At 50.5% G+C, this 22,778-nt stretch overlaps 1 protein-coding gene across 5 annotated transcripts; it reads left to right on the forward strand.

The window, feature by feature from the left end:
• Positions 1–505: 505 nt before the first annotated feature.
• Positions 506–22,617, forward strand: LOC118091726 (zinc finger protein 783). Of its 5 annotated transcripts, none has more exons than XM_060281045.2 (8): positions 506–563; positions 2,743–2,848; positions 4,073–4,462; positions 9,299–9,425; positions 10,543–10,656; positions 11,399–11,515; positions 12,489–12,602; positions 20,446–22,617. In XM_060281045.2, exons 3-8 carry the CDS (start codon positions 4,088–4,090, stop codon positions 21,456–21,458), a joined length of 1,860 nt encoding a protein of 619 aa, XP_060137028.1. In that variant the 5' UTR covers positions 506–563; positions 2,743–2,848; positions 4,073–4,087; the 3' UTR covers positions 21,459–22,617. The 5 variants fall into 5 exon arrangements, with proteins under 5 accessions (XP_060137028.1, XP_034984875.2, XP_088510101.1 ...); XM_035128984.3 differs by lacking the exon at positions 20,446–22,617 and adding an exon at positions 15,499–17,092; XM_088653975.1 differs by lacking the exon at positions 20,446–22,617 and adding an exon at positions 15,499–17,092 and having other exon boundaries at positions 557–840.
• Positions 22,618–22,778: the final 161 nt, after the last annotated feature.

Below are 22,778 nucleotides of genomic sequence, written 5' to 3' on the forward strand. Positions count from 1 at the left end.
AGGCTTTTATGGGACCTCCAGTTCCAGAGGCAGTGTAGTTAGAGCAGTTTCCCCCAACCTTGGGGCTCCAGCTGCTTTTTGGACTGCAACTCCCATCATCCCTAGCTAGCAAGACCAGTAGTCTGGGATGGTGGGAATTGTAGTCCAAGAACAGCTGGAGACCCAAGGTTGGGAAACACTGATTTAGAGCTTTTGGTTCCTGGGGATATTTGGCCAGCGTGAGAACGGGGGTGCTGCATTAGATGGGCCGCTGGCCTGATCCAGCTGGCCTCTTTTTATAGAGCAGCGGGGAGGGCCTTCCTCCCACCCCACCCGCCCCAGGGAGCAGCAACCAGCGGGAGAGCAGGAAACGAATTGGCCCCCCTTGCCACGAACTCCTCCCTCCGCAGGTGGCGCTGCGGCGCCTCCAGCGCACAGGAAACCGCGTATCTCCTCTTCCCCGCCCTCCTCGCGCCGACTCCGCTTCCTCCGGGCCGCCGCGCGCATGCGTGCTGCTGTTTCCCCACTTTTTTTAAAACACAGAACCGCGCATGCGCGGCAGCCGTGTTAGTGAGACGGCTCTGGTGGGTACCTCCTCCTCCTCTCTCCCCGTCTCTTCCTCACCCCCTCATTCCAACGGCGCCCCCCCGCCCCGACAGATCCCCCCCCCAGCCCCGCCGCGCGTCCCCTCAGAAGGCCGCCTCGTCTTGCCCTCCCCTCCCCCCTTGCAATCAGACGGAGCCTGATTGGGCCGCTCTCGGCTGCCCCGCCCCCTTTCCTCCTGGGGAGGGAGAGGGGAGACAAAAGGCCCCGGCGGAGGGGGGGTCGTTGAGGGAGGGGGCACCGCCGCCATCGCCTGAGGTGAGGCTGGTCTCGTCGCCCCCTCAGGGAAGAAAGGGAAAGGCACCCCCCGAATGGGCCTTCTGGGGAGGGGCCCCCTCGAAAGATGGGGGGTGCTGCTGGGTGTGAATATGGGGTGGGGGGAGGCTGCTGGTGTTTTTCTTTTTCCCTGAGGGAAGATATGGAAGCGCCGCCTTGGTTTTTTTTTGTCAGCTGGGGCGGGGCTCCTCGGAGGGGGGAGGGGAGCATCCAAGGGGAGAGGGAGCGACGTTGGAGGCCTTGGAGAGAGAGTGTGAGTGTGTGTGCAAGATGACTGGAGGAGGGAGGTTGGGAGCCAGGGAGGGGGTGGGGGTGCATGAGAGAGGGAGGGAGGGAGAGAGAGAAAGGGAGCTCAGTGCTGTTGGCCTAAGAGGGACTGGCTTCTGAGTGTGTAAGTCAATGTAAGTGAGCAAGATGGTTGTAAGCCAGAATATAGCTTACAACAAAATGACTGTTTCTGCAGGGAGAGGAAGGTTGGGAGCCAAGGAAGGGGGTGGGGGTGTGTGTGCATGAGAAAGAGAGAGAGAGAGAGAGAGAGAGCTTAGTGTTGTTGGCCTTGGAGGGTTTTCTCTCTCCCTCTCTCCCCCCTCCCTCTCTCTCCCCTCTCCCTCTCTCCCCCCTCCCTCTCTCTCCCCTCTCCCTCTCTCCCCCTCCCTCTCTCTCCCTCTCTCCCTCTCTCCCTCTCTCTCTCTCCCCCTCCCTCTCTCTCCTCCCCCCTGCCTCCCCCCCTCTCTCTTTGTGTGTGTGTGTAGGATGACTGCTTGCTTCTGTGTGGCAAGGGAGGGGGGGGAGGTTGGTTAGGATCATCCCTGGGAGGGGAAACTGTGTGTGTGTGTGTGTGTGAGAGAGAGAGAGAGAGAGAAATGCTGCTGGCCTGCACTTAGAAAGACTGCTTGTTTCTGCATGGTAGGGGGGGAGGGAGGCTCTTGGTCCGTGTGCTTTTTTTGTGGGGGGGGGAGGTGCAGTGGAGGAGGGATTCTCTCTCCATGCAGCTTCCAGGTCCAGAAGGGTGTGCTTATTTTTTGTATAATGGAGGTTCTGAAGGACACAAGAAAAGGGTGGTTATGTCCTCAGTGTTCTGCTTTGATGGGAGACTCATCTCTTGGGGCTGTTCTTGCGGAAGTGCACTCTGCCCAGATGTGCAGGCCTGAGGAGTTGCAGCTTGCATCCCTTTTTGAGGCAGGCTGCAACTTAGTGCAGAGTTCTTATGCAGAGGCAGGATCTCAAGGCTGGGAATAAATAGCCTCTTAATTTGAATACTGTCACTAATATAGAGTTTTTTCTGGACCAGGAGCCACCCTTAAGTCTAACTAGCAAGATGGAATCCCCTTTGAACAATTTGTCTTCTCCCAGGACAGCCTTCCTCATCTTGGTGCCCTCTGAAGTATTTTAGAGTACATATGATCATTCTGGTTGGGGCTGATTAGAGTTTTAGTTCATAATGTATCAAGGGCACCAGGTTGACCAGATGGAAAGCAAGACATGGATTTTGTAGTTATTTATTTGCTTGCTTGTTGACTTAAGTGAATTAGTTTGCGATCCATCCATTTGGATGAAGAGTGGCTTAGAATTCTTTAAAATAATTACGGTAATTTATATAACACTTTTCTGCCAATATGCTTAATGGTCCCCCCCCCCAAAAAAAGTTCACAGCAAATACATTCATCCTAATAAACAAAATACTATTTAAAATGGGATTTGGGGGAGGAGGGAAAAATTACGGTAATGCAGTTACAAATCCTTAGGTAATGTTACAGTTAATGTTACAATTTTCTACAGTCACATATGGAATAGCCACTGCAGGGATGTGCATGGGGGCGAGAGATGGCCAATGACTTGAGTTGAAATGATGGAGCGGACCTTGGTGTCTCTTTTCTTCCACAGATGCAGCCAAGTTGCATAGAAGAGTGAGTTGCGGCAGGTGCAGCTGTCATGGAATAAGGAAGAAATCTGCACCTACTGAAATTATCTCTTTTACCAAGTATCCCAGGTAAATTAGTTTTGCTGTCTTTGCACAGGGTTGCTTCTCTGCAAAATCGGCAGAAGTGCAAATCCAGAAGATAGCAGCATTTACATCAGTGTGCTAGTCTAGGAGGTGAGAATTAGATCAGATGGCTTTAAAAAAAGCAGGCGCCTTCTGGGCCAAGTTTTTAAAGCCTGCTGGAAACTTTTCTGTTTCACCAGGCCTATGCAGACAAATAGGAGTACATCCCCCACAATGGGCTATTGATCTTTGTTTTTAACTTTTCCGTTTTTAACTTTCCAATATTTTATGCTTATACAGTGGTGCCTCGCTTAACGAATGTCCTGCTTAACGAAATTTCCGCTTAAAGAAAGGATTTTTCGAGCGGAGGTTGCCTCGCTAGACGAATGCGTTTTACGAAAAATTCGTCTAGCGAATCGCGGTTTCCCATAGGAATGTATTGAAATTCAATTAATGCGTTCCTATGGGCAAAAAAAAATCCAAAAAAATCCAATGCATTCCTATGGGATTCGCTAGACGAATTTTTTCGTTATAAGAAAAGACCCGTGGAACGAATTAAATTCGTCTAGCGAGGCACCACTGTATAGTTTTATTCCTTTTTTTTTACTGTTGTAAACCGCTGTGATAAAGCGGCACATAAATAAAAAAATTAGAATGTAAAGAAAACTAAATTCCTAGTGGGCACTAAAAGCATCCTGGTGTAAAATGTAGTTAGTTATGTACAGGCCGGTGAGTGTGTACGTGAGAACCAGTGCTAAGGATTCCACAAATGAAGCATTTGCCAACCTGGTGCTCTCCATATGTGTTGGACTACAACTCCTATCTGCCCCAGTCAGCATCCAGTTTGGCGAAGCCTGCATTAATTCAGCACTAAGATGCACTTTTGAGGCTTGAGGTGACTTATAAGCACAAACTCAAATGTAAAACCTGTAATACTGATATAAGATTTTAGTATCCCACAGGAACTTGTAGCTCAGTGACCAAGCATCTGATTTTCATGCAGAAGGTTGCAGTTCAACCCTCAGCATCTGCAGGTAGGGCAAGGAGAGACTGCTGCCTGAAACTCTGCTGGTCGTTGAAGGTGATCCTGAGCTAGATGGACCTGTATGGGCTCTCTCTGTATAATGCAGCTTCCTGCATTCCTAACTTGCTTGTGCTTTTGGGGCGGAGCAGACAGCAAGCCAAAATAGATGGAGTATATTGATCGTTGTTCTCTCCTTTTGTAACCAGCTTCAGTGTTTCAACATGGAGCCCCGGCAGCCTGTGCCTTCGCAGCCCGAACAGAATTTTGTCCGAGATGCCAAGCAGAACATGGCTGAGCTCTCTCTGTGGACGGTGGTGGCTGCAATCCAAGCCGTGGAGAGGAAGGTGGATTCTCACGCCACACGGCTGCTGAACCTGGAGCGGCGGATGGTGACCAACGAAAAGAAATACGTGGACTGTGAGAATGCCGTGGTGGACTTTGGCAACCAGATGGAGTGCAAGTTGACTGCTCTGGGGACGCTGATCCAGGAGTACGGGCTGCTGCAGAGGAGGCTAGAGAACATGGAGAACCTGCTGAAGAATCAGAACTTCTGGATCCTGAGGCTCCCTCCAGGCTCCAAAGGGGAAACCCCCAAGGTAAGGATACTTTGGGGACACTCTCTCTGTTCCCCCCCTTTTTACAGCATTATGCAGCATTGTGAAAAGCTCCTCAGACATGGAGATGTGTTGTTATTAAGGGCTGCCTTCCAGATCATCATCCAGCAAAACTTTTGTTAAGTAGAAAGGTTAACTCTTTCGGGCTGTCGGTGTGCCACAAACAACCAGTTCATGAGCCCAAAGTCTTGAAAACTCGGTTACGATAAGAACTATACTTGACTTTGGTGGAGATGGTGAACTGTGCTTGAAGGCTGTGAAAAGATGGAGGAATTCTCACCAGAGAGAAGTGAACAGTGTCAAAATTTGCACAAGATTATAGTTATGCCCGCCACAGGGAGGTTAGTAAGGCGTCTCTATTTATTTTTAAAGCTTGCCATTGTGTGACAACAGAGCATTGACGTTTGCTAGGCCTTGATTCTCACTGCATTGCGGCTTCGATCCTTGCATTATTTTTTAGATTGCCGTTTTGAGTTCTTGTTTTTAATTTACCTTATTCTAGATAACTTCTGGCAAAACTCCATTACTGTTGAGTGTTAGGTGGGCAGATTTGTGGAGGGCTTTTTTTGGGGGGGGGGAAGACACAACACAGTTTGAGTGTTTCCTTAGCACATCTTGCGTGCTTAGATGCTGTTGGACTGACATTATTGGAATAGTTGAGAAATGCTTTATTTACTCTTCTAAACTAATGGAGAAACTTGTTTTCTGTTCAGCTAGTGGGTCCCCCAAGCTCTGGAAATTATGGACACATATTTTCTTATTGTCCTTTCCCCCTAACTTCCATGGACAAATAGAGTAGTGTGGTCCAGCTGTGCCTATTGGGATTCTCAGGTACCCCAGAGAACCGTTGTGAGATCTGTTCAATAGCGTGGAGAGTGCTTAAGTAATTGCAGTAGCTCACCAAAGAGGATAAAAGGCCGATGCCTGCCTCTGGACATGCCCCCTTCCCACCTAAACTTCTAGGGTAAGGTGCTATAATGCCAGATGACCTTTATGAATATCTTATCCTCAATCTTCATGAAGCAATATTGCTGCAATATATACAGCAATACAGTGGAACCTCGGTTTATGAACACCTCGGTTTATGAATTTTCGGTTTATGAACGCCGCGGACCCATCTGGAACGGATTAATTCATTTTCCATTACTTTCAATGGGAAAGTTTGCTTCAGTTTATGAACGCTTCAGTTTAAGTACTCCGCGGACTGTTTGGAACGGATTAATCCACTTTCCATTACTTTCAATGGGAAAGTTCGCTTCAGTTTATGAACGCTTCAGTTTATGAACAGACTTCCGGAACCAATTGTGTTCATAAACCGAGGTACCACTGTATATACAATACTTGAAAAGGTGAATATAAGTGGAAACCAGTTTTGGGGATCTGGGAGACAGATCTGGGTGCAGGGATATCTCAGCAAAAAATGGAAAGCCCTTTTGGAATAAAAAGCCATTTAAGACTGCAAAGATATATGAGAATGTCTAAAAATGCATAATATTTTTGGTACCTTGCACCCCAGAAGCGTCAATGCAAATGTTGGAGGAAAGATTGTTCAGGATTAGGTATGTGTATCCATATGTGATGGGGGTTGAAAGAAAATTAAAGAGTTTGAAGTATTCTTGGAACGTGGTGAAGTAGTTGACAAACGACTTTCATGGGCATTCTTAACAACCTTTGATGGAAAGAATGAGATGGTACCATTTAAAGATATGCTGCCTTTTTATTTGTGGCTGCAAGACAGCTAATATATTGCAAAATATTGGAAAAGTAAAAAATGGAGGTTCAGCAGAAGAATAGTATTGTTACATTTGGCAAAATGCTTTGTCAGAGAAACCCACTAAACAAATCTGAGCTTCAAGGTTGCCTGAATCTGAGGGCGACTTTGCAGTTCAGTGGTATAGGTAGTTTTATTCCATGAGCTAATAGGCAAGGTGGTCTTCAGAGTCCACCATCCACACTTGGGACTCTATGGACTGGTCTAGTGAGATAGATAAAAGATACTCCTTTTATACTCAGGAAACTCAAGATTGCTTTCCACCTACATTTATACTGGGAAAACAACATATTGATTTTTTTTAAAATATAAACCAATGGTTTAAAAAAAGAAAAAAATACCTATGCATGGGAAAGGTGTCAGTACAGTGCAGTTTCCTTTCGAGGGAAATGATGGGTTTGGAGGCACTGATGAAGTTGAGCTGCCCCCAAAGTGACTTTCACATTGATTAAGACTTAACAGACTGATTAAGACTAACCAGCCAGATCTCTCAAAGCAAGTAGCAAAGGCTTTAAGCTCTATTGCTTCAATTGCACTGGGGGCACAACTTTCAGTGGCTCTGGGCAGAATGCAGGAATGAAGTTGCCCTCATTGGATACCTCATGTTACTGGTCAGCCGTTCCTCTTATAATCCACTACAGTACAGGCCATGGTTTGCTACCTGAAACAATGATACTTCATTAGATAGGATCATTGCCCGACCTGAGATAGATGCTGTTACTGGAAATGTTCCGTTTCCTTCTTGAAGGCCTGGTGGATCAGGCTTTGAATTTGGGGGGATCTGCTTTTGGTAGGTTTCTTCCCAGTTGCTCTCGGTATCAATGGTGCAAAATTTGCTTCTAGGTTGTGCTTTGAATTTGGTTTTTTGTAGAACTTTGAAATGTTTGTCAAGGAGCAATGCGGGGCCAGCCGGTAGGTCATGACATACCTGCCCTGTGGAGACCTGAGCCTTTTGCCAATGCTACTTGATTATCACCAAGTGTATGTCCACAACCATGAGGACTAGAAACTTCGTCTGAAAAGTACAGTCTGGTAATTTAGGTTCTACTCAGGATAGCTAGGTTCCATGTGTACTACATAGGGCAGAGGGTGATGACGAGAGATAGACCCAGCTGTGAAACCCACTTTCAGACTCTGCTCCCCCTTGGCTTGTATTTGGGGAGGGGGGCTCCTGTTGTTGTTTCTTCCCTTCATCTTAGGATCACAGGGCAGTTTACAATGTAAAAACACAAAAATGCATACCATAGTAACAAACAAAAACAGTACACCCCCCCCCTCGACATGCAGTTTAAAAGGCCTTGGAGAAGAGGAATGGAGCCACTGCAGATAAGGCCCTTCCTCGAATTGCCACCGTCCAGACCTCTTGCAGGTCTGGGTCGGTTCATATGGGGAGAGGCAGAACTTGCGGTAATGTGGTCCTCAGCTTCTTAAGACTTTATAGGTCAACCAGCACTTTTGAATTGGGCCCAGAAACTAATTGGTAGCCAGTGCAGTTGGATCAGGATTGGTGTTATATATGTTCACACAGTCTTGTCCCCGGCGAACAACCTGGCCGCTGAATTTCATACCAGCTGAAGTTTCTGAACCGTCTTCAGAGGCAGTTCCGCATAGAACGTGTTGCAGTAGTCTATCCTAGAGGCTACCAGAGCATAGGCAAGTTAGGCTATACCTGTTCAGATTGGGGTGCAGCTGATGGAAGGTGCTCCCTGCCACGGAGGCAACCTGAGCCTCAAGCAACAGCAGCGAATCCAGAAGTAACCCCAAGCTGCATACCTGCTCCTCCAGAGGGTGTGTAACCCATTAAGAGCAGGTACCCTCCCATCCATCCAGTCCAGGGAACTGCCTATCAACAGTGCTTCAGTCTTAATCTGGATTGAGCTTCAGTTTATAGGCTCTCATCTATTTAATTACCGAGGCAAGACTGCCACACTTGAAGATGGAAAGGAGTAGAGAGCTTTGTGTCAGCAGCATAAATGAGGAGTGGTTTTGCCAGTGCCTCCTTCGAGCAGGCAGGGTCCACCCCCTCTGGCATTAATCACCTCCCTGGCCCAGCCAACTGTCCCCTCCCTACTAGTCTTCATCAGCCAAGAGGGGCGAGGATCCAGAGTGCAAGTGGTTGCCCTGACTGATCCGAGCACCTTGCCCACATCCCTGAGCCTTATTAACTGAAACTCATCCAACATAACAGGACTAGACAGTGCTCTAGATAACTCTTGAGATTCATCTGCTTTAACAGTGGAGTCCAGGTCCCAGCAGATGCAAGTGATTTTACAGTCGTACCTCGGGTTGCGAACACCTCGGGTTACGAACAACCCGGGTTACGAACAACCCGGGTTACGAACTTCGCAAACCCGGAAGTATTTTCGCTGCGCCTGCGTGCGCAGAAGCGCCGTGCGCCTTTGTGCATGCGCAAAACGTCGGTTCGGGCCCTTTTCGGGTTACGAACTGCGACCTGGAACGGATCGTGTTCGTAACCCGAGGTACCACTGTATTCTCAAAATGCTTTGCAAACAAGTCAAAGCGAGCTACCATCAGTTCTGTCACCACCTTTGGGCCAGATGGTAAAAGGCCCTGCAGTACCTAAATTATTATATATTGAAGTGCCACCTTTGTGCTCAGAGCTTTACAGAGTAACAGGCAGGCGGTGGAAATGGAGCTATTGCATTGAATCTGGAAGTTGCTAGATTGCGTCTTTAAAGCTAAACTTTATCTGTCCGTATCTGGATTGGATTTGAAATTGCTTTTATATGGTGTTATTGTATTGTGAAATCACTCTGAGACATTTCATGGGAACTCTATACGTATGTTAAATAAAGAATAAGAGTTCGCTTTATACTGTTTTTTTCTTCAAATCTCAAAGTGTTGGTTGGGGAGCATAGGAATATCTGGTGAGTCTGCTTGCTGATAGGCTGTGTGCACCCTTTCAGCTTTTCTTGACCAGAGCAGTAATATTCTGGCCCTGCGGAAGGTGATGGGTTTAGAGGGATCCAGGTAAGTGCCAGGCACTCATCCTAGAAGGTCTAAGTATGTGACTGCTGTGATTCCAGGTGCCGGTGACCTTTGAGGACAACTCCGTCTACTTCTCAGAGCAGGAATGGGGGAACCTGGATGAATGGCAGAAGGACCTCTACAAGAACATGATGAAGAGCAACTACGAGTCATTGGTCTCACTGGGTAAAGAACTGGTTTTTGGTCTTTTTATTAGCAGCTCACTAGCTGCTGATGCCTCCTGCCAACCTAGCAGTTCAAAAGCACGCCCAAAAGTGCAAGTAGATAAATGGGTACTGCTCCGATGGGAAGGTAAACAGCGTTTCCTTGCGCTGCTCTGGTTTTGCCAGAAGCGGCTTAGTCATGCTGGCCACATGACCTGGAAAAACTGTCTGTGGACAAACGCCGACTGCCTGGGCCTGTAAAGCAAGATGAGCGCCGCAACCCGAGAGTCGTTCGCGACTGGACTTAACTGTCAGGGGTCCTTTACCTTTAGCTGCTGATGCAAGTCATGAGGCTGGCTCAAGTGGTTTTTTAAAATATCTAGCACACATATTATCTAAATGTTTGCCATCTACTCCCTCATGGGGTGTAAATAATAAAATTAGTATTAATCCCTGTTGCTGAAAACTGCAGAAGGGGAAAGTGCTTTTGTATTCAGGTCCTGCTTGCGGGTTTCCAACAGGCATCTGATTGGCCAGTGTAAGAACAGGATGTTGGCCTAGATGGGCCGTTGGCCTGACGCAGTAGGTTCTTCTTATCTTCCCAGTGTCTCTAGGGTGCCACAGAGCATCTTTTTTCAAGGTAGCCTAGCTTAAGCTTGGGCATTCTTCTGGGGCTCTGATCCACGTTGCTTAAGCTTTCTGCCAAACGGTGGGCTGGTGTAAACACACAGTTGCTGTTAACCATGTCTGGGGATTACTGCTTGATTTTCTGGAAGTGATAAGCTGTGTGATGGTGTGGAGAGTGTGCTGGAATGCTCTGCAGTGTCCAGGACCTGGGAAACAGCCAATACAAAGCGAGGGTGACTGTGGGGAAGTAGCTGAACCCCACTCCTTCCATGATTTCTGCCTGTTCAGGGATACATTCCCCGTCTCTCCTCACCTCCCCACTTTGCCCTCCCTTTGTGCACTGCTGCACCTCTGGACCTGCTCATGTAACTTCTACGATGCACCTGTAATCTAGAGTGTTCCCTGCGGTGAATTTTCAGTGGGTACGGTAGTGCTGCCAGCATCTCCCTTAATCCTGTTCAGTACAGAAAGTGGGCTGAAGGGAGTGCTGTGTTTTCTCTTTTCTCCAACAGACTATGCAATTGCTAAGCCTGACCTTCTGTCCCGGATTGAGCAAGGTGAACGTCCCTGTGCAGAGGAAGAGGAGGTCGCTAAGGAGAAAGAGATTTCTTCGGAGCCCAGCCCAGGTAAGCAGCTGGAATCCCAGAAGGGGTTGGGTGGATGAATAGGAGCGTCTCCACCTCCATCGGTCTGCCCGGACACTGAGGTCCAGTGCCAAGGGCCTTCTGGCGGTTCCCTCGCTGCGAGAAGCCAAGTTACAGGGAACCAGGCAGAGGGCCTTCTCGGTAGTGGCACCCACCCTGTGGAACGCCCTCCCAACAGATGTCAAAGAGAAAAACAACTACCAGGCTTTTAGAGGACATCTGAAGGCAGCCCTGTTTAGGGAAGCTTTTAGTCTTTAAGAAATTAGTGTATTTTAATATTTCTGTTGGAAGCCGCCCAGAGTGGCCGGGGAAACCCAGCCAGATGGGCAGGGTATAAATAATAAATTATTATTATTATTATTATTATTATTATTATTATTATTATTATTATTATAGGATGTACGAGGCTGTCATAACCGACCCTTCCGTCTCCAATTGGGATTCTCCCCTCGCGCTCACTAACTTCAAAATGTGCAGGAGATTTTCCCATCTCTTCAAGAGGGTCTTCCAGGACTCCCATGTCTGAGGTTCACCTTGGTGGCCCAGTACAGGGAAGCCTTGTGCATCTGGCATTCTTCCTGTTACAGCAGAGCGGAAGGAAAGGCTGCCTTTGTGCTCCTTAGGGTTTGTGATCGAGTTAAATTGAAACAGGCTTAGCAAGTAGTTGCAGGGTGCAAAGCGGCTCACGGAACAAATGCCCTCTCGTTCATGTCTCCCCAAACAGAAGCCTTGGTTTTTAGGCCTGGCCTGGCCTGCCAGATGGAAGGGAGAGAAAATCCACATGTCATTGGAGACCAGGAGAAAGCAGAAGGAAGGGCAGCCCCGAGCGACCACAGCGTTGGTGAGTGGAACCTGTAGGCTAGGCAGTTTTTGTCCAGAGTATTTCAGGGTTCCAGAAAATCAGCCTGGAAAAGAATATTGACTGAATTCTCCTCACAGTTTTTACAATGGAAAAAAATGTTGAAAAGTAAAACCAGTTGCCTAGAGGGATGCAGCTCTTGCAGCAGGATCTAAGAAAACTTCCCCTCCCCACCCACCCACCCACCCCTCAAACATGAATGCTATATTTAGCTGGAATTTAAAATACGGTTTGAATAGCTGGTCTGAAACATCGTGGGGAGGAACTACTAACCCCAATGGTTGTGCTCTGCCCCCACAGTCGGAGGCAGCAATGCTTCTGGATACCAGCTGCTGTGGACGACAGGAGGGCAGAGTGGGGCTCTTGTGCTTGGCGCCTGCTTGCTAGCTTCCCATGGTGGGAGTCTGGTTGGCTGCTGTGAGAACAGGATGCTGGACTGGATGGGAAGTTGGCCCTTTTAACCCAGCAGGCCTCCTCTTAGGTTCATTACTACATTGACTTTCAATGCGGTTCTGCAGAATAAAGAGGCGACAGAGTTTTCCAGCTGGATGAAAAGCCCTAGATGCTCATTTTGGATAGTTTTTCAACAGATCTTCTTTTTTTAAGGGGGCATTGTATTGCTTTTAAAACTATATTTAGCTTATTTTATTACACGCCTGTAAATTGCCTTGACAGGCATATAGAAGGTGATTCGTAAATGAGTAACAATAAAAAACAGAGGGGTAAAAAGGCCTTCCTGTGGTCTGCCAAGGAACCCTGTTGATGCCACCACACAGGATTGCAGTGCCAACCCCCTGGCACGATCTGTGCACCCTGCCAAGGTGCTTTCTGAAGTCCTGCAGCTGAGAGCCAGGTGATGCCCATGTTGCTGCCCTAAAGCGAGTCGGGGGAGGGGAGAGAGAATTAAGCTGCCCAAAGCTGAGCTCCCTCCTAACTGCTCTTTTCGTTGGCACAGACTATGGGGCTGCCGGATCCTCCTTTGGCTCTCCAGGGAAGCGGGAGCAGGAGGTGAACCTCGAGGGCCCAGAGGGGACGGAGGAAGGAGAGCTGCGCCTCAAGCCTCGCGCTGGTGAGTGTTGCACCTGGCGCACTTGGGGGCGGAGATGTTGCAGAGGTGCTTTGGGTTGGGAGGAGATCAGGCTGCCAACCCTTCCAGCTGCTACGCTTGGGCCTGAGGAACATGTCCAAGCAGAACATTGTTCTCCCCTGCCCATTGAGTGCCGCGGCTGTGGGCCCTGTGTCGAAATGGCCACAGTCGAGCGAATCCGCATATGCAATGCATGGTGTTGTAGTCAGAACCTTGGAGCAAGCCAAGCGCCTCTAATGCTCCGTTCTTGTATCTGGAAGGGGCTGTGTTTTATGGGGTGTTCGGGTACCTTTGGCCCACAGTGGGGGAAAGGGCCTTCTGCTTCAGGGCTCTGTTTGTGATGATGTTTTATGGCGTAAAAGGGGATCTCTTTGTGTACAGCAGGATAAAAATGTAACTGAGCTACACCTACTGCTTCGTGTTATTCTCCCCACCTCTATGTGAGGAGCTGCCTTCTTGGTAGAACTCTGTCCTGTTGGGCAGCTTCCCGTGGCCCTTGGGCGAGAGATGCCAGGGGCTGAATCTGTGGCCTCACAGAAAGTGTTTGTTCTTGCTGCTGCTTCAGGGCCACCTCCCAGGCAAGGGGAGCTTCCTAGCCCCTGAGTCAAATTACCCTTGACCTTAACATAAGGCTGAAGGTGTAGTAGCCTAGGTTTTTTTGCTGCTCTGGAGGGGAGGACGCAAACCAGGGGGTTCAAAGGAGATTCCAACCAAACCTTCTGATGCTAAGAGCTGCTCGGCAGTGAGACAGACACCCTTGGAAGGTGGTGGACTTTCCTTCTTTGGAGGTTTTTAGACAGAGTTTGTGTGGCCACCTGCCAGGGATTCCTTAGCTGTGATTCCTGTGTTGCAAGGGGTTGGGCTAGCTGACCCTTGGCGTCCCTTCCAACTGCTATGATTCCACAATGTAAGACACACCACGCTAAGGGCCAGGGAAGAGGGTAGTACAGGAAAACTCTATACGTTTCTCTGCTTCTTCAGCCCCACCAGTACAAAGCCTTCCTCCTTCTGTTTCCCCACCCACCCACCCACCCAGCAAGTCCCCTTTCTGTGAATTCTGTTGTAATGTTCAGGATGAACTTGTGTCTTCTGTATTGCTGGCTAAAATATTCTGAGTGCTTCCTCCCCACCCCTTCTCTTTTATGCAACGAATCACACTTGCAATATCCACAGTGATATTTAGCCAACGCCCCTGCTAGCTGTGATGTTGCCCCTCTCCACATCACCAGTGTGGTCTCCTACCCTCCACCACTTCTTGTATGGTGTGCAAGCAAATGGTCTGCTCCTGTTAAAGCGTAATCCCTGCGTAATCGTGGTATTCTGGGCCCTCATGGTAGCTTTCATTCATGACAGAGCAATAAAAGTACAAAGAACCAGAATGCGCCGGTACCATTAAAAGAAAAACACAATGCAACAACATCTCAGAAGGGTTCGGATGGTCTCATCTTGGCCACCTGTGTGCTGCCTTCAGTCTACTGATCCAGCAGCCTTGAGGAGGGCAAATGTGCTTGTCCTCTTTGACTAGCAAAGGACGAAGGAGAGCCAAGACCTGCTTTCAGGAGCCATTTTTGTGTAGTGGAGGCAATCCAAGCACGCGCGTTGCCAGCCCTGGGTCATTCTGGGGCTGGCATTGAGTGCCCCTCTGCCCCCCTCACCCGAGAATGGCAAGGAGACTTGGAGGGGCACTGAGGCTCTGAACGTGGAGAGGGGGAGAGGCTGGTTTAGAGCCCACCTGGACAAAGAAATGGGCTGCTGGAAGGATGAGCAGAGCTGGCTGGCTGGCGAGGCTGAGAGGAGACGCTGAAAGAGGGAGAGAAAGAGAGAGAATGAGCACGAGCCCTTCATGTAAGAACACAGCTACTGCCTGTCCCCCTTTCTGACTTGTCTCCTGCTCTCACCTGGTGGCCATTTGCTCCTAGGTGGGGGCGAGCGCTGATCACGTTTCCATGCTTTCCTTTGCTCTTTCAAACTGTCAGTCGCTTGTATAAATGTACCCAGAACGTGGCTTTCTTGTAGGGTATTTGGGGGGGGGGCAGGAGAAGGCAAGTGCTTGCTTGTCCTTTGACTTAAGAATATAGTAATTTCAGGGGTGGGTGGGAATCTGCAGTGTGTAAACTGAGCAAGGGTCAAAAAGATCCTTTTCAGCACACACTATAGAAGCACATTTTATAAGCTCAAGCCCTATAGTCTGTAGCCTGCTAGACAAAGGAGTCCAGGGACTTGGAGCTGAAAGTGTGGACGGGTGAGAGCAGGCCTCCTGTGGCTCTCCAGAGCAGAGAGGACTTCCCAGGCAGGGTTGACGTGAGCAATGGAGAACAGCTAATGGACACCGCAGGGGGTTGGACTAGATGACTCTTTGGGGTCCCTTCCAACTCTACAGTTCTGTGATTCTAAGGTTTTTGGGTAGAATGTAGAGCAAGGCATAATGGGGCTTGTCAGCTTACAGACCCGGGTTCTTAGTTTAAAATAAGTGCCAATAAGACTTTTAATATCCTGCGCAAATGCCCAATCAGGCTGCACCAATCATGTTGCTCTTTGTACATGTTGCCTGATGGAAAAGGGACTCTCTGTCTCCGTGGAGTAGTGCAGGGCAGAGAGGCCACGCTGGCCACGGCCGCCTTGTGCAGTGGTCAGGCAGGAGTGCGCTGACGGCTGAGCAAAGCAGGTTCCTGCAGAGCCACTCTGGGTCCTGCCCCTGACCTTCAGCGGAACCAGAAGGGTTACACGGTCCTTTAAGCATCCTCCCTCTCAACAGGCAGAAGGTAGCTGGGCAGAGTGTTTTAGGTTTCTGGCTCAGTTTCTAGAAACGGATGTTGCGCGTGTTTGCTGCTTTGGAGAAGAAGCATTGCACCAACGCTGTTTTCTTTCAACCCACCAGATGACGGGCTGGCCTTCAAAGCAGAGGTCCTGCAGGCCCAGAAAGCGCTGTGCGAGAGCTTGGGGCTGCAGTGCACCGAAGACGCCGTCCTCCACGGCCCCCACCCAGGGGCTGCCCCCCTCGGGAGCCGCTACAGCGCCCTGATGCACCAGCGGAGGCACCCGGAGAGCCAGGCAGACGAGGCCCTTCCCGGAGAGGGCAGCTTTAGCGGTGGCAGCGGCCACAGCCCCATGGCGGGGTTCCAGCGCGAGAGGCCAGGGGAGAAACTGTTTGTGTGCCCCGAGTGCGGGAAAAGCTTCCGGCTGCACAAGAGCTTGCTGATCCACCAGCAGAGCCATGCGGCGGGCGGAGGCTACCGGCCGCAGTGCGAGAAGAGCTTCACCTACAAGCAGCAGTTCACCCTCCACCAGCGCATCCACACCGGGGGCGGCGCCTACACGTCGGTGGCCTGCGAGGAGACCTTCAAGCAGAGCCACAACCTGAAAGCCCTCCCCAGGGGTCCGTCCGGGGAGAAGCCCTACGGCAGCGCCAAGTGCGTGAAGACCTTCAACCTCAAGTCGTCCTACCGGCAGCACCCGAAGGGCCACGGGCGGGAGAGGCCCTACAAGTGCAACCGCTGCCCAGAGAGTTTCTCGCAGAAGAAGAGCCTGGTCACCCACCAGCGGCTGCACTCGGGGCGGGGCGGCGGCAGCGGCAGCTCCCTGGCCTGCCTGTACTGCGGCAAGAACTTCAGCCACCCCTCGGATCTGGTGCGGCACCAGCGCATCCACACCGGGGAGAGGCCCTACCGGTGCGGGGAGTGCGAGAAGAGCTTCACCCAGAAGCAGCATTTGCTGCAGCACCAGAAGATCCACCTGCGGGAACAGAACCGGCTGATGGGGACGGCCGTCCGGGAGGCCCTGCTGGACGCCATCTTCATCTAGCAGCCCCCTCCCACCGTCACCGGGGCTACGGCTCTGCAGGGCTTCCCTCCCTCCCCCAGGGAGGGGTGGGAAGAAGGGCAGGGAGGGGGGGTGGAGAAATAGACTGTTACCTCAGAAATTGGGCCCCCAGGGCTGCGAGGGAGCTTCTCTGCGACCTCTCTCCTTGCCTGGAGTTTAGGATCCTGTAGACTCTCGGGTACTCGATAGGACCTTTTTATTTTATTTTAATTTTTAAGGGTGACTAGAGATTGTTCAGAGTTGCTGAAGAAAAAAACAGTGGCGTTGGTAGTAACAAAAAATGCTTCTGGGATTGTCTTTTCTGTCTCGTTCAGAGTGTACCATACTGTAGCTGCCCCTTTCCCACTATCTCCTCCCCACCGTGCCCCCACTCCCCAGTTGCCAGAGGGACATTTTCACTTCAAAATAACTCAAGACAGACGACTGTTGGCCCAGAGACGGCGCACCCTTTCACCTTTTCTGTAAACACCGATTTCTCAAAACTGAACACTTTTGTATACCTTTTTTCCCCCTGGATTTTTCTTTTTCTTTCTTTCTTTCTTTCTTTCTTTCTTTCTTTCTTTCTTTCTTTCTTTCTTTCTTTCTTTCTTTCTTTCTTTCTTTCTTTTGGTCTGTGGAAACTTACAAATAAACTAGAAATGTGGAAAAAGAAATTAGCTTAGCGTTCTGGTTAGTGAATGTTTTTTTTCCCCCTGGGGGAAACGGAAACTTCTGGGCACTACGTGTGTTTCATGACATTGTGGGGCGATAGCAGCAATGAGCGAGTGTGTATTCCCTGGCCCTGTTATCTGTGCTGTGAGACCCTCGCTTCTCCTGCCACCATCCACCCACATTGGGGTTCTCGCACCATCTTCTAGACCCTGGGAGAAGGAAGCCCCACCCTGGAGCAGGCTCCCCCTACACATGTTCAGGCCTGTGGGACCAGAGCCAGGGAGGATATACCCAGCTGCCCCCTAAGGCGCTGGGAATTGCACCTAATGATTTCAGCTTTTAATTTTTTTATTTTGCAAACTTTCTTGAAAACCTTTAAAGCAGTTTCCAAGCAGAAAGTTGTCTTCCAAGACACGTACCTATGTATGCAAGTCTTGTATGCAAGTCACTCACATGGCATCAAAACAGACTTGGAAAATATTTTGCGGTGCAGATTATGCTCACATCCAGAGGGTCTACTTCAGTCTGAAACATTAAGGGGCTTGTCTCCAGAGTGGCTGCTGTAATTTGAGACAGAAGGGAAATTACTATTGCTAATAACCAATATCGATCCAGACTGTGCAGAGTCAAACACATCTTTCTTTGTAATTAAATGTGGCGAGGCCCTCTCCAGTCTAAAGGTAAGGCAAAGGGAAAGGCTTAACGACACTCTTGTCTCCCAGACAGCCCTTTCCTCAGCTCAGCATTTCCATGGATTTCTCCAGCTATTTCTGATAACTTGCATTGGGAAATGCTCCTCTTTGAAAACCAGACCATGAACTCCTCCGGGCAAGGAACCGTCCTGGCTAGATTTTGACACTGGGTTTTTGTTAATGGGGGATTTCAGTGGGTTCAGCCTCGCACAAAGGAGGGTCATCTTGGCCAACCCCCTGCAGTGCAGGATTCGCAGCTAAAGAATCTGACGGATGGCCATCCACCCTCTTGTTTCAAGAGCCTACCACCTTCTGAAGGAGTCCATTCTATTGTCAAACGGCTCTTACCACCAGAAAAGTTATTCCTAATGTTGAGTCGGAATATCCTTCCTTGTCATTTGAATCTGTTGATTCAGGTCCTGCCCTCTGGAGCGATAGAAAACGAGCTTGCTACACCTTCCATTTGAGCAGCCCTTCAGATACTTGAAGGTGTCACCTTGCAAGTCTTCTCTTATCCAGGCTGAACACCCCTAATTCATGAGGCTTGGTTTCCTCTAGGTCACCCTCCTCTGCACATGCAGCTTATCAATATCCATAAATTGTCGTACCCAGAACAGGACACAGGACTTTAGGTTTGGTCCGATTCAGGCACAGCAGAGCAACTATTCTCACTTCCCTTGGCTGAGACACTTGACTTCTTCTGTTGATGCATCTTAGACTAATAACATTAGCTGTTTTTGCTCCTGCATCACGCTGCTGACACATGAGAATCTTGCGGTCTCCTAAGACCCCCTCGATCCTTTTCACATGCGTGTGTGTCAGGCTTGGGGAGTGAAAGGAAAGTGTCTGCACGGCCACCAGAGGTTTCAATATCCTGCTTCAAACTTTTAAGAAAGAGAAGGAAGAGTGGGGGGAAGCATGTTTCTTCCCCGTATCCCAGAGGGAATGGCATTGAAAAACTTCACCAGTGTCAACAGGCTTTCTGGAGCCTCACATTTTGCAGTCTGAATGAAGCCTGCAAATTGTTGCCGCGATGTAATTTGAGTGGTTAGCGAGGCTCTTGATTCCGAAACATTTGCACGCTTCCCCCATTCCAACCCTAGTCTCTCTCTGCTAGCCAGGCACAGATTTCACCCCATCCAACCCTAGTCTCTCTGCTAGCCAGGCACAGATTTCACCGGGGCAAAATGTCAGGTTTTAGGTAGGGCTGGGGTGGGGCAAGGCTATAGGTTCTCAAATCCCTGCTTGTTGTATGTATATAGCAGAATAAATTGCTAAGAACTCGGGCATTAGTCATGCATACAGGCAGCCCTGTATCGGGAAGTTTTTTTATGTTTGGCTTTTTTTTTCTGGAAGCCGCTTAGAGTGGCTGGGGAAACCCAGCCAGATGGGCGGGGTATAAATAATAAAATGATGATGCATTTTAACAGCAGTTTTTGCGGTCACTGTATAAAAAAATATCTCTTAGTATCAGGACATACCTTGCAATGATCTGGACAGATAAAAGGAAGTACTTCTTCAGGCAGTACAGTTAAATCTATGGAACTCCCTGCCACAGGAGGCAGTGAGGGCCACCGACCTAGATGGCTTTAAAAGAGGATTGGACAAATTCATGGAGGAGGAGAGGGCTATCGGATGGCTCTGCTCTGCCTCCACATTCAGAGGCAGCAATGCTTGTGAATGCTAGTAGTTGGAAACCACAGGAGGGGAGAGAGGGCTGCTCGTGTGCTCAGATCCTGCTTGCGGGTTTCCCATAATGGGCATCTGGTTGGCCCCTGTGAGAAGAGGATGCTGGACTAGATGGACCACTGGCCGGATCCTGCAGGACTCTCCCTATGTTCTTAATAGCCAGAGAGAGGCATGCTTCTGAAGACTAGTCTCCAAGTGGTGCTCCCTTCTGGACACTGCGTGCCTTGCAGGCCCTCTGTATGCAGCTGTCCTGATGTTTTGGACTCCCAACTCCCACCAGGCCCAGCCCTCAAGGGTATAGGATACTGCATCAGAGGGGCGTTTGAGTCCAAAACATTGGGGGGGGGTTGGGGTTACCAGGCTGTGGGAAAGGCTGCTGCATGTGGATCGGAGCCGGTGGGGGTGGCTGGCATCCATCTGTCTCGGGAGACAATGGAGGACTGCTCTTTTTGGGGGTGAAAGCTGTTGGAAGGTAGCATCACCTGCCGTGGCTGCAGAGACCGATGCGGGAGAGACATGTTTTGTTGCAGCTGGGGCAGGTGAAGGCGTCCAGTTGTGCTGCTGCGGATGCGTCAGGGCGTTTTTTTGTCTCTGTGCTCCTCCCAGTGGTCATTCCTCCTCTGGTCACTGCTCTGGATGCACAAACTGACCATCTTGTCTCCAAACACTGGGGTCGTTTGCAAGGGATTCCCACGTAGCAGGGTTGATGTTTCCAGCCTTCATGCCATGTATACGGACATCTTTAGTCTGCTAGTGGGCCTGGTGCCAAAAGGCAGCCCCCCGTAGAGAACATCCTTGGGAATCCTGCCATCTTCCATTCTGTGTACGGGCCAATCCAGTGCAGACATCGCTGAGACAGGAATGCGAACACCCCGGGAACGTGGGCTTGGGAGGAAAGCACATCTTTGTTTGGTAGGCATTCCAGATTTTCAACGTCTTCCATTTTTGTCTTCCACACTCCCCTTCCCTTGCAGACCTTCCGACGGACAAGGCGTCGATTGAAGCCAAGCGAGATCCCCGAGTCCTTGAGCCGTGGGTGCCCGAGACGTCTGGGGAGAGCGCCTTCGGGGAGAAGAGCCCCCCTCGCCCAGCTGTGTGGCTGGGGAGCCTCCCGGGGGAGCCCAAGGGGTTCAGCCCCGTTGGACTTGCCCTGGCCGAGTGGCCGAAACACAGCGGCGAAGCCAAGTCTCACCCGTGTCCAGACTGCGGGAAGAGCTACGGGTTCCCAGGAGTCTTGGAGGACCACCGGCGCAGCCGCTGCAGCCTCGCCCCCTCTCCGGGATGCCTCCCGCTGTCGCCCTCGGGCAATGGGAGCCTCCCGAGGCCTGGGCTGGGCTGCCAAGGAGAGGCAGGGAGCACCAAGTCCCTTCCTCCTCTCCCTGCCCCACCCGGGGAGAAGGCCTGGGTGTGCCCCTGGTGCCAGCAGCGCTTCCGGTTACAGGTGAACCTTCTGATCCACCAGAGCAGCCACCTGGAGGCAGGAGGCGAGCTGGGCGGGCAGGACCGGCTGGCGTGCCGCTTCTGCCCGCGCCGCTTCGGGCGCTCCGACCACCTCCTGCGCCACCAGATGAGCCACACGGGCGCTCGGCCCTACCAGTGCCCCTCGTGCGAGAAGAGCTTCACGGACAAGAGCAAGCTGACCAACCACTACCGCACGCACACCGGCGAGCGCCCCTTCCGCTGCGCGGCCTGCGGCAAGAGCTTCATCCGGCGCCACCACCTGGCCAAGCACCAGCGCACCCACACCCGCGAGAGGCCGCACCAGTGCCACGTCTGCCTGAAGGGCTTCATGCAGAAGCACCACCTGCAGAAGCACATCCGCACCCACACCGGGGAGAAGCCCTACCGCTGCAGCCAGTGCCCCAAGGCCTTCTCCTCCCAGCAGCGGCTGCTGCTCCACTGCTGCGCCCCGGCGCAGGTGGCGGCAGCGGCGGAGGCTGCGGCAGGAGGCTCGGCTGCCTCCCCCGCCCTCCTCTCGAAACACTGATGTACCTACCTCCTGCGCCGTTCACAAGGCCGATCTTCCGCTCTCCCGCCTTCAGAAGGGGCGTGGGGAGAAGCGCCCTCGATGCCGCCAGCTTGCTCAAGAGATCCCTCGCTGGACCTCGGCTCCCCTGCAAGCCTTGGCAGCGGAGGGTGCGTTGCAGGGCCTGAGCTGGCATAGCAAGGGGGGCTTTGCAGGACAGCAGCTCCTCTGCGTCTTCAATGTAAATGGTAAATCACATCAGGGTGGAGTTTCCCTGATGAGGACTTTGGTCATTGTGGTGCTAACATGTGCTTAGAAGGGGAGAAGGAAGTTACGAATGAATGTAAGTATTAAGAAGTCTTAAAGGTGGCTGCTAATGCCATCTTTTCTTTTTGTTTCCGAGGCAATAGCTGCTTTTGGACTACAACTCCCATCATCCCTAGCTAGCAGGGCCCCAGTGGTCAGGGATGGTGGGAACCAGTCCAAAAAAGCAGCTGGAGATCCAAGTTTGGCAAACCCAAACTAGGCCCTGGCAGGTGGTCGTGTCCAAAAGAGGGAGGGGGGATTAAGATCTGGGGGAAATTTGCTGTAAAATATTAAAATGGTGAATAAGTCAGCCTGGTTACGTAAGCCTGGAACAGTGGAGAACAGGACTCGGTTTGTGTCTCACTGCGTTTAAAAGATTGTTGGGGGGGTTTCAAACTCTTAACCGCAGCTGGAATGGCCAGGTGACCTCTGAAGCCACACACAAGCCCAGCGAAGCGAAGCTCCTTCGTCTCTTTTCCAGATGTGCAAGAGGTTCGCCATGCAGGCTGGGCCACGGGGCTCTTGTTCAGCTGTTCTCCCTTGATGCCTTGCTGCAGAGTTGGAACCAAGCATTTTGGTAGTCTGGAAAGGATAGGACCCCACCTTGCCTAAAACCTCACCCAATGGGACTTTAATGACACCTCCTACAACGCGTGGCAGTTGGGACTGTGGAACTTCCGTTCTTTTCTGAAATACTTTTCCTGCATTGATAGATTTTTGTTTCTTTAAAAACCCAAACTTTTGTCCTTTAGGGGCTGGACATTCTGTGTTGTGCTTTTGGATATATATATATATATATATATATATATATTTCCTGATTTTTGTAATCCTGCTGTAAAGGCTTACCTGGGGTGAAAGATACTGGAAATGCAAACGGGAGCGCCATGTGATTTTTCTCTCTCCTCCTCTGTTCCACATTTTCTTGTTTTAAATGTATTAGGAGCCCATGTGAGAAAGAACTTCTCCTGCTCTTCTGGTCTTTTAACAGCCCCCCGCTCCCCCGCTCTTGCAAGGAAGCCCTGAAATAATTCCATT

This window comes from Zootoca vivipara, chromosome 11, assembly GCF_965207765.1.
Source record: "Zootoca vivipara chromosome 11, rZooViv2.hap1.1, whole genome shotgun sequence".
Taxonomy (NCBI): domain Eukaryota; kingdom Metazoa; phylum Chordata; class Lepidosauria; order Squamata; family Lacertidae; genus Zootoca; species Zootoca vivipara.

Bases quoted from the DNA above. Each gene is read 5' to 3' on its own strand.
- LOC118091726 (XM_060281045.2), top strand. From the start codon at position 4,088: ATGGAGCCCCGGCAGCCTGTGCCTTCGCAGCCCGAACAGAATTTTGTC. The intron at 4,463-9,298 runs GTAAGGATACTT...CTGTGATTCCAG, and splicing joins CCAAAGGGGAAACCCCCAAG to GTGCCGGTGACCTTTGAGGA. The intron at 10,657-11,398 runs GTAAGCAGCTGG...CTCCCCAAACAG, and splicing joins TTCTTCGGAGCCCAGCCCAG to AAGCCTTGGTTTTTAGGCCT.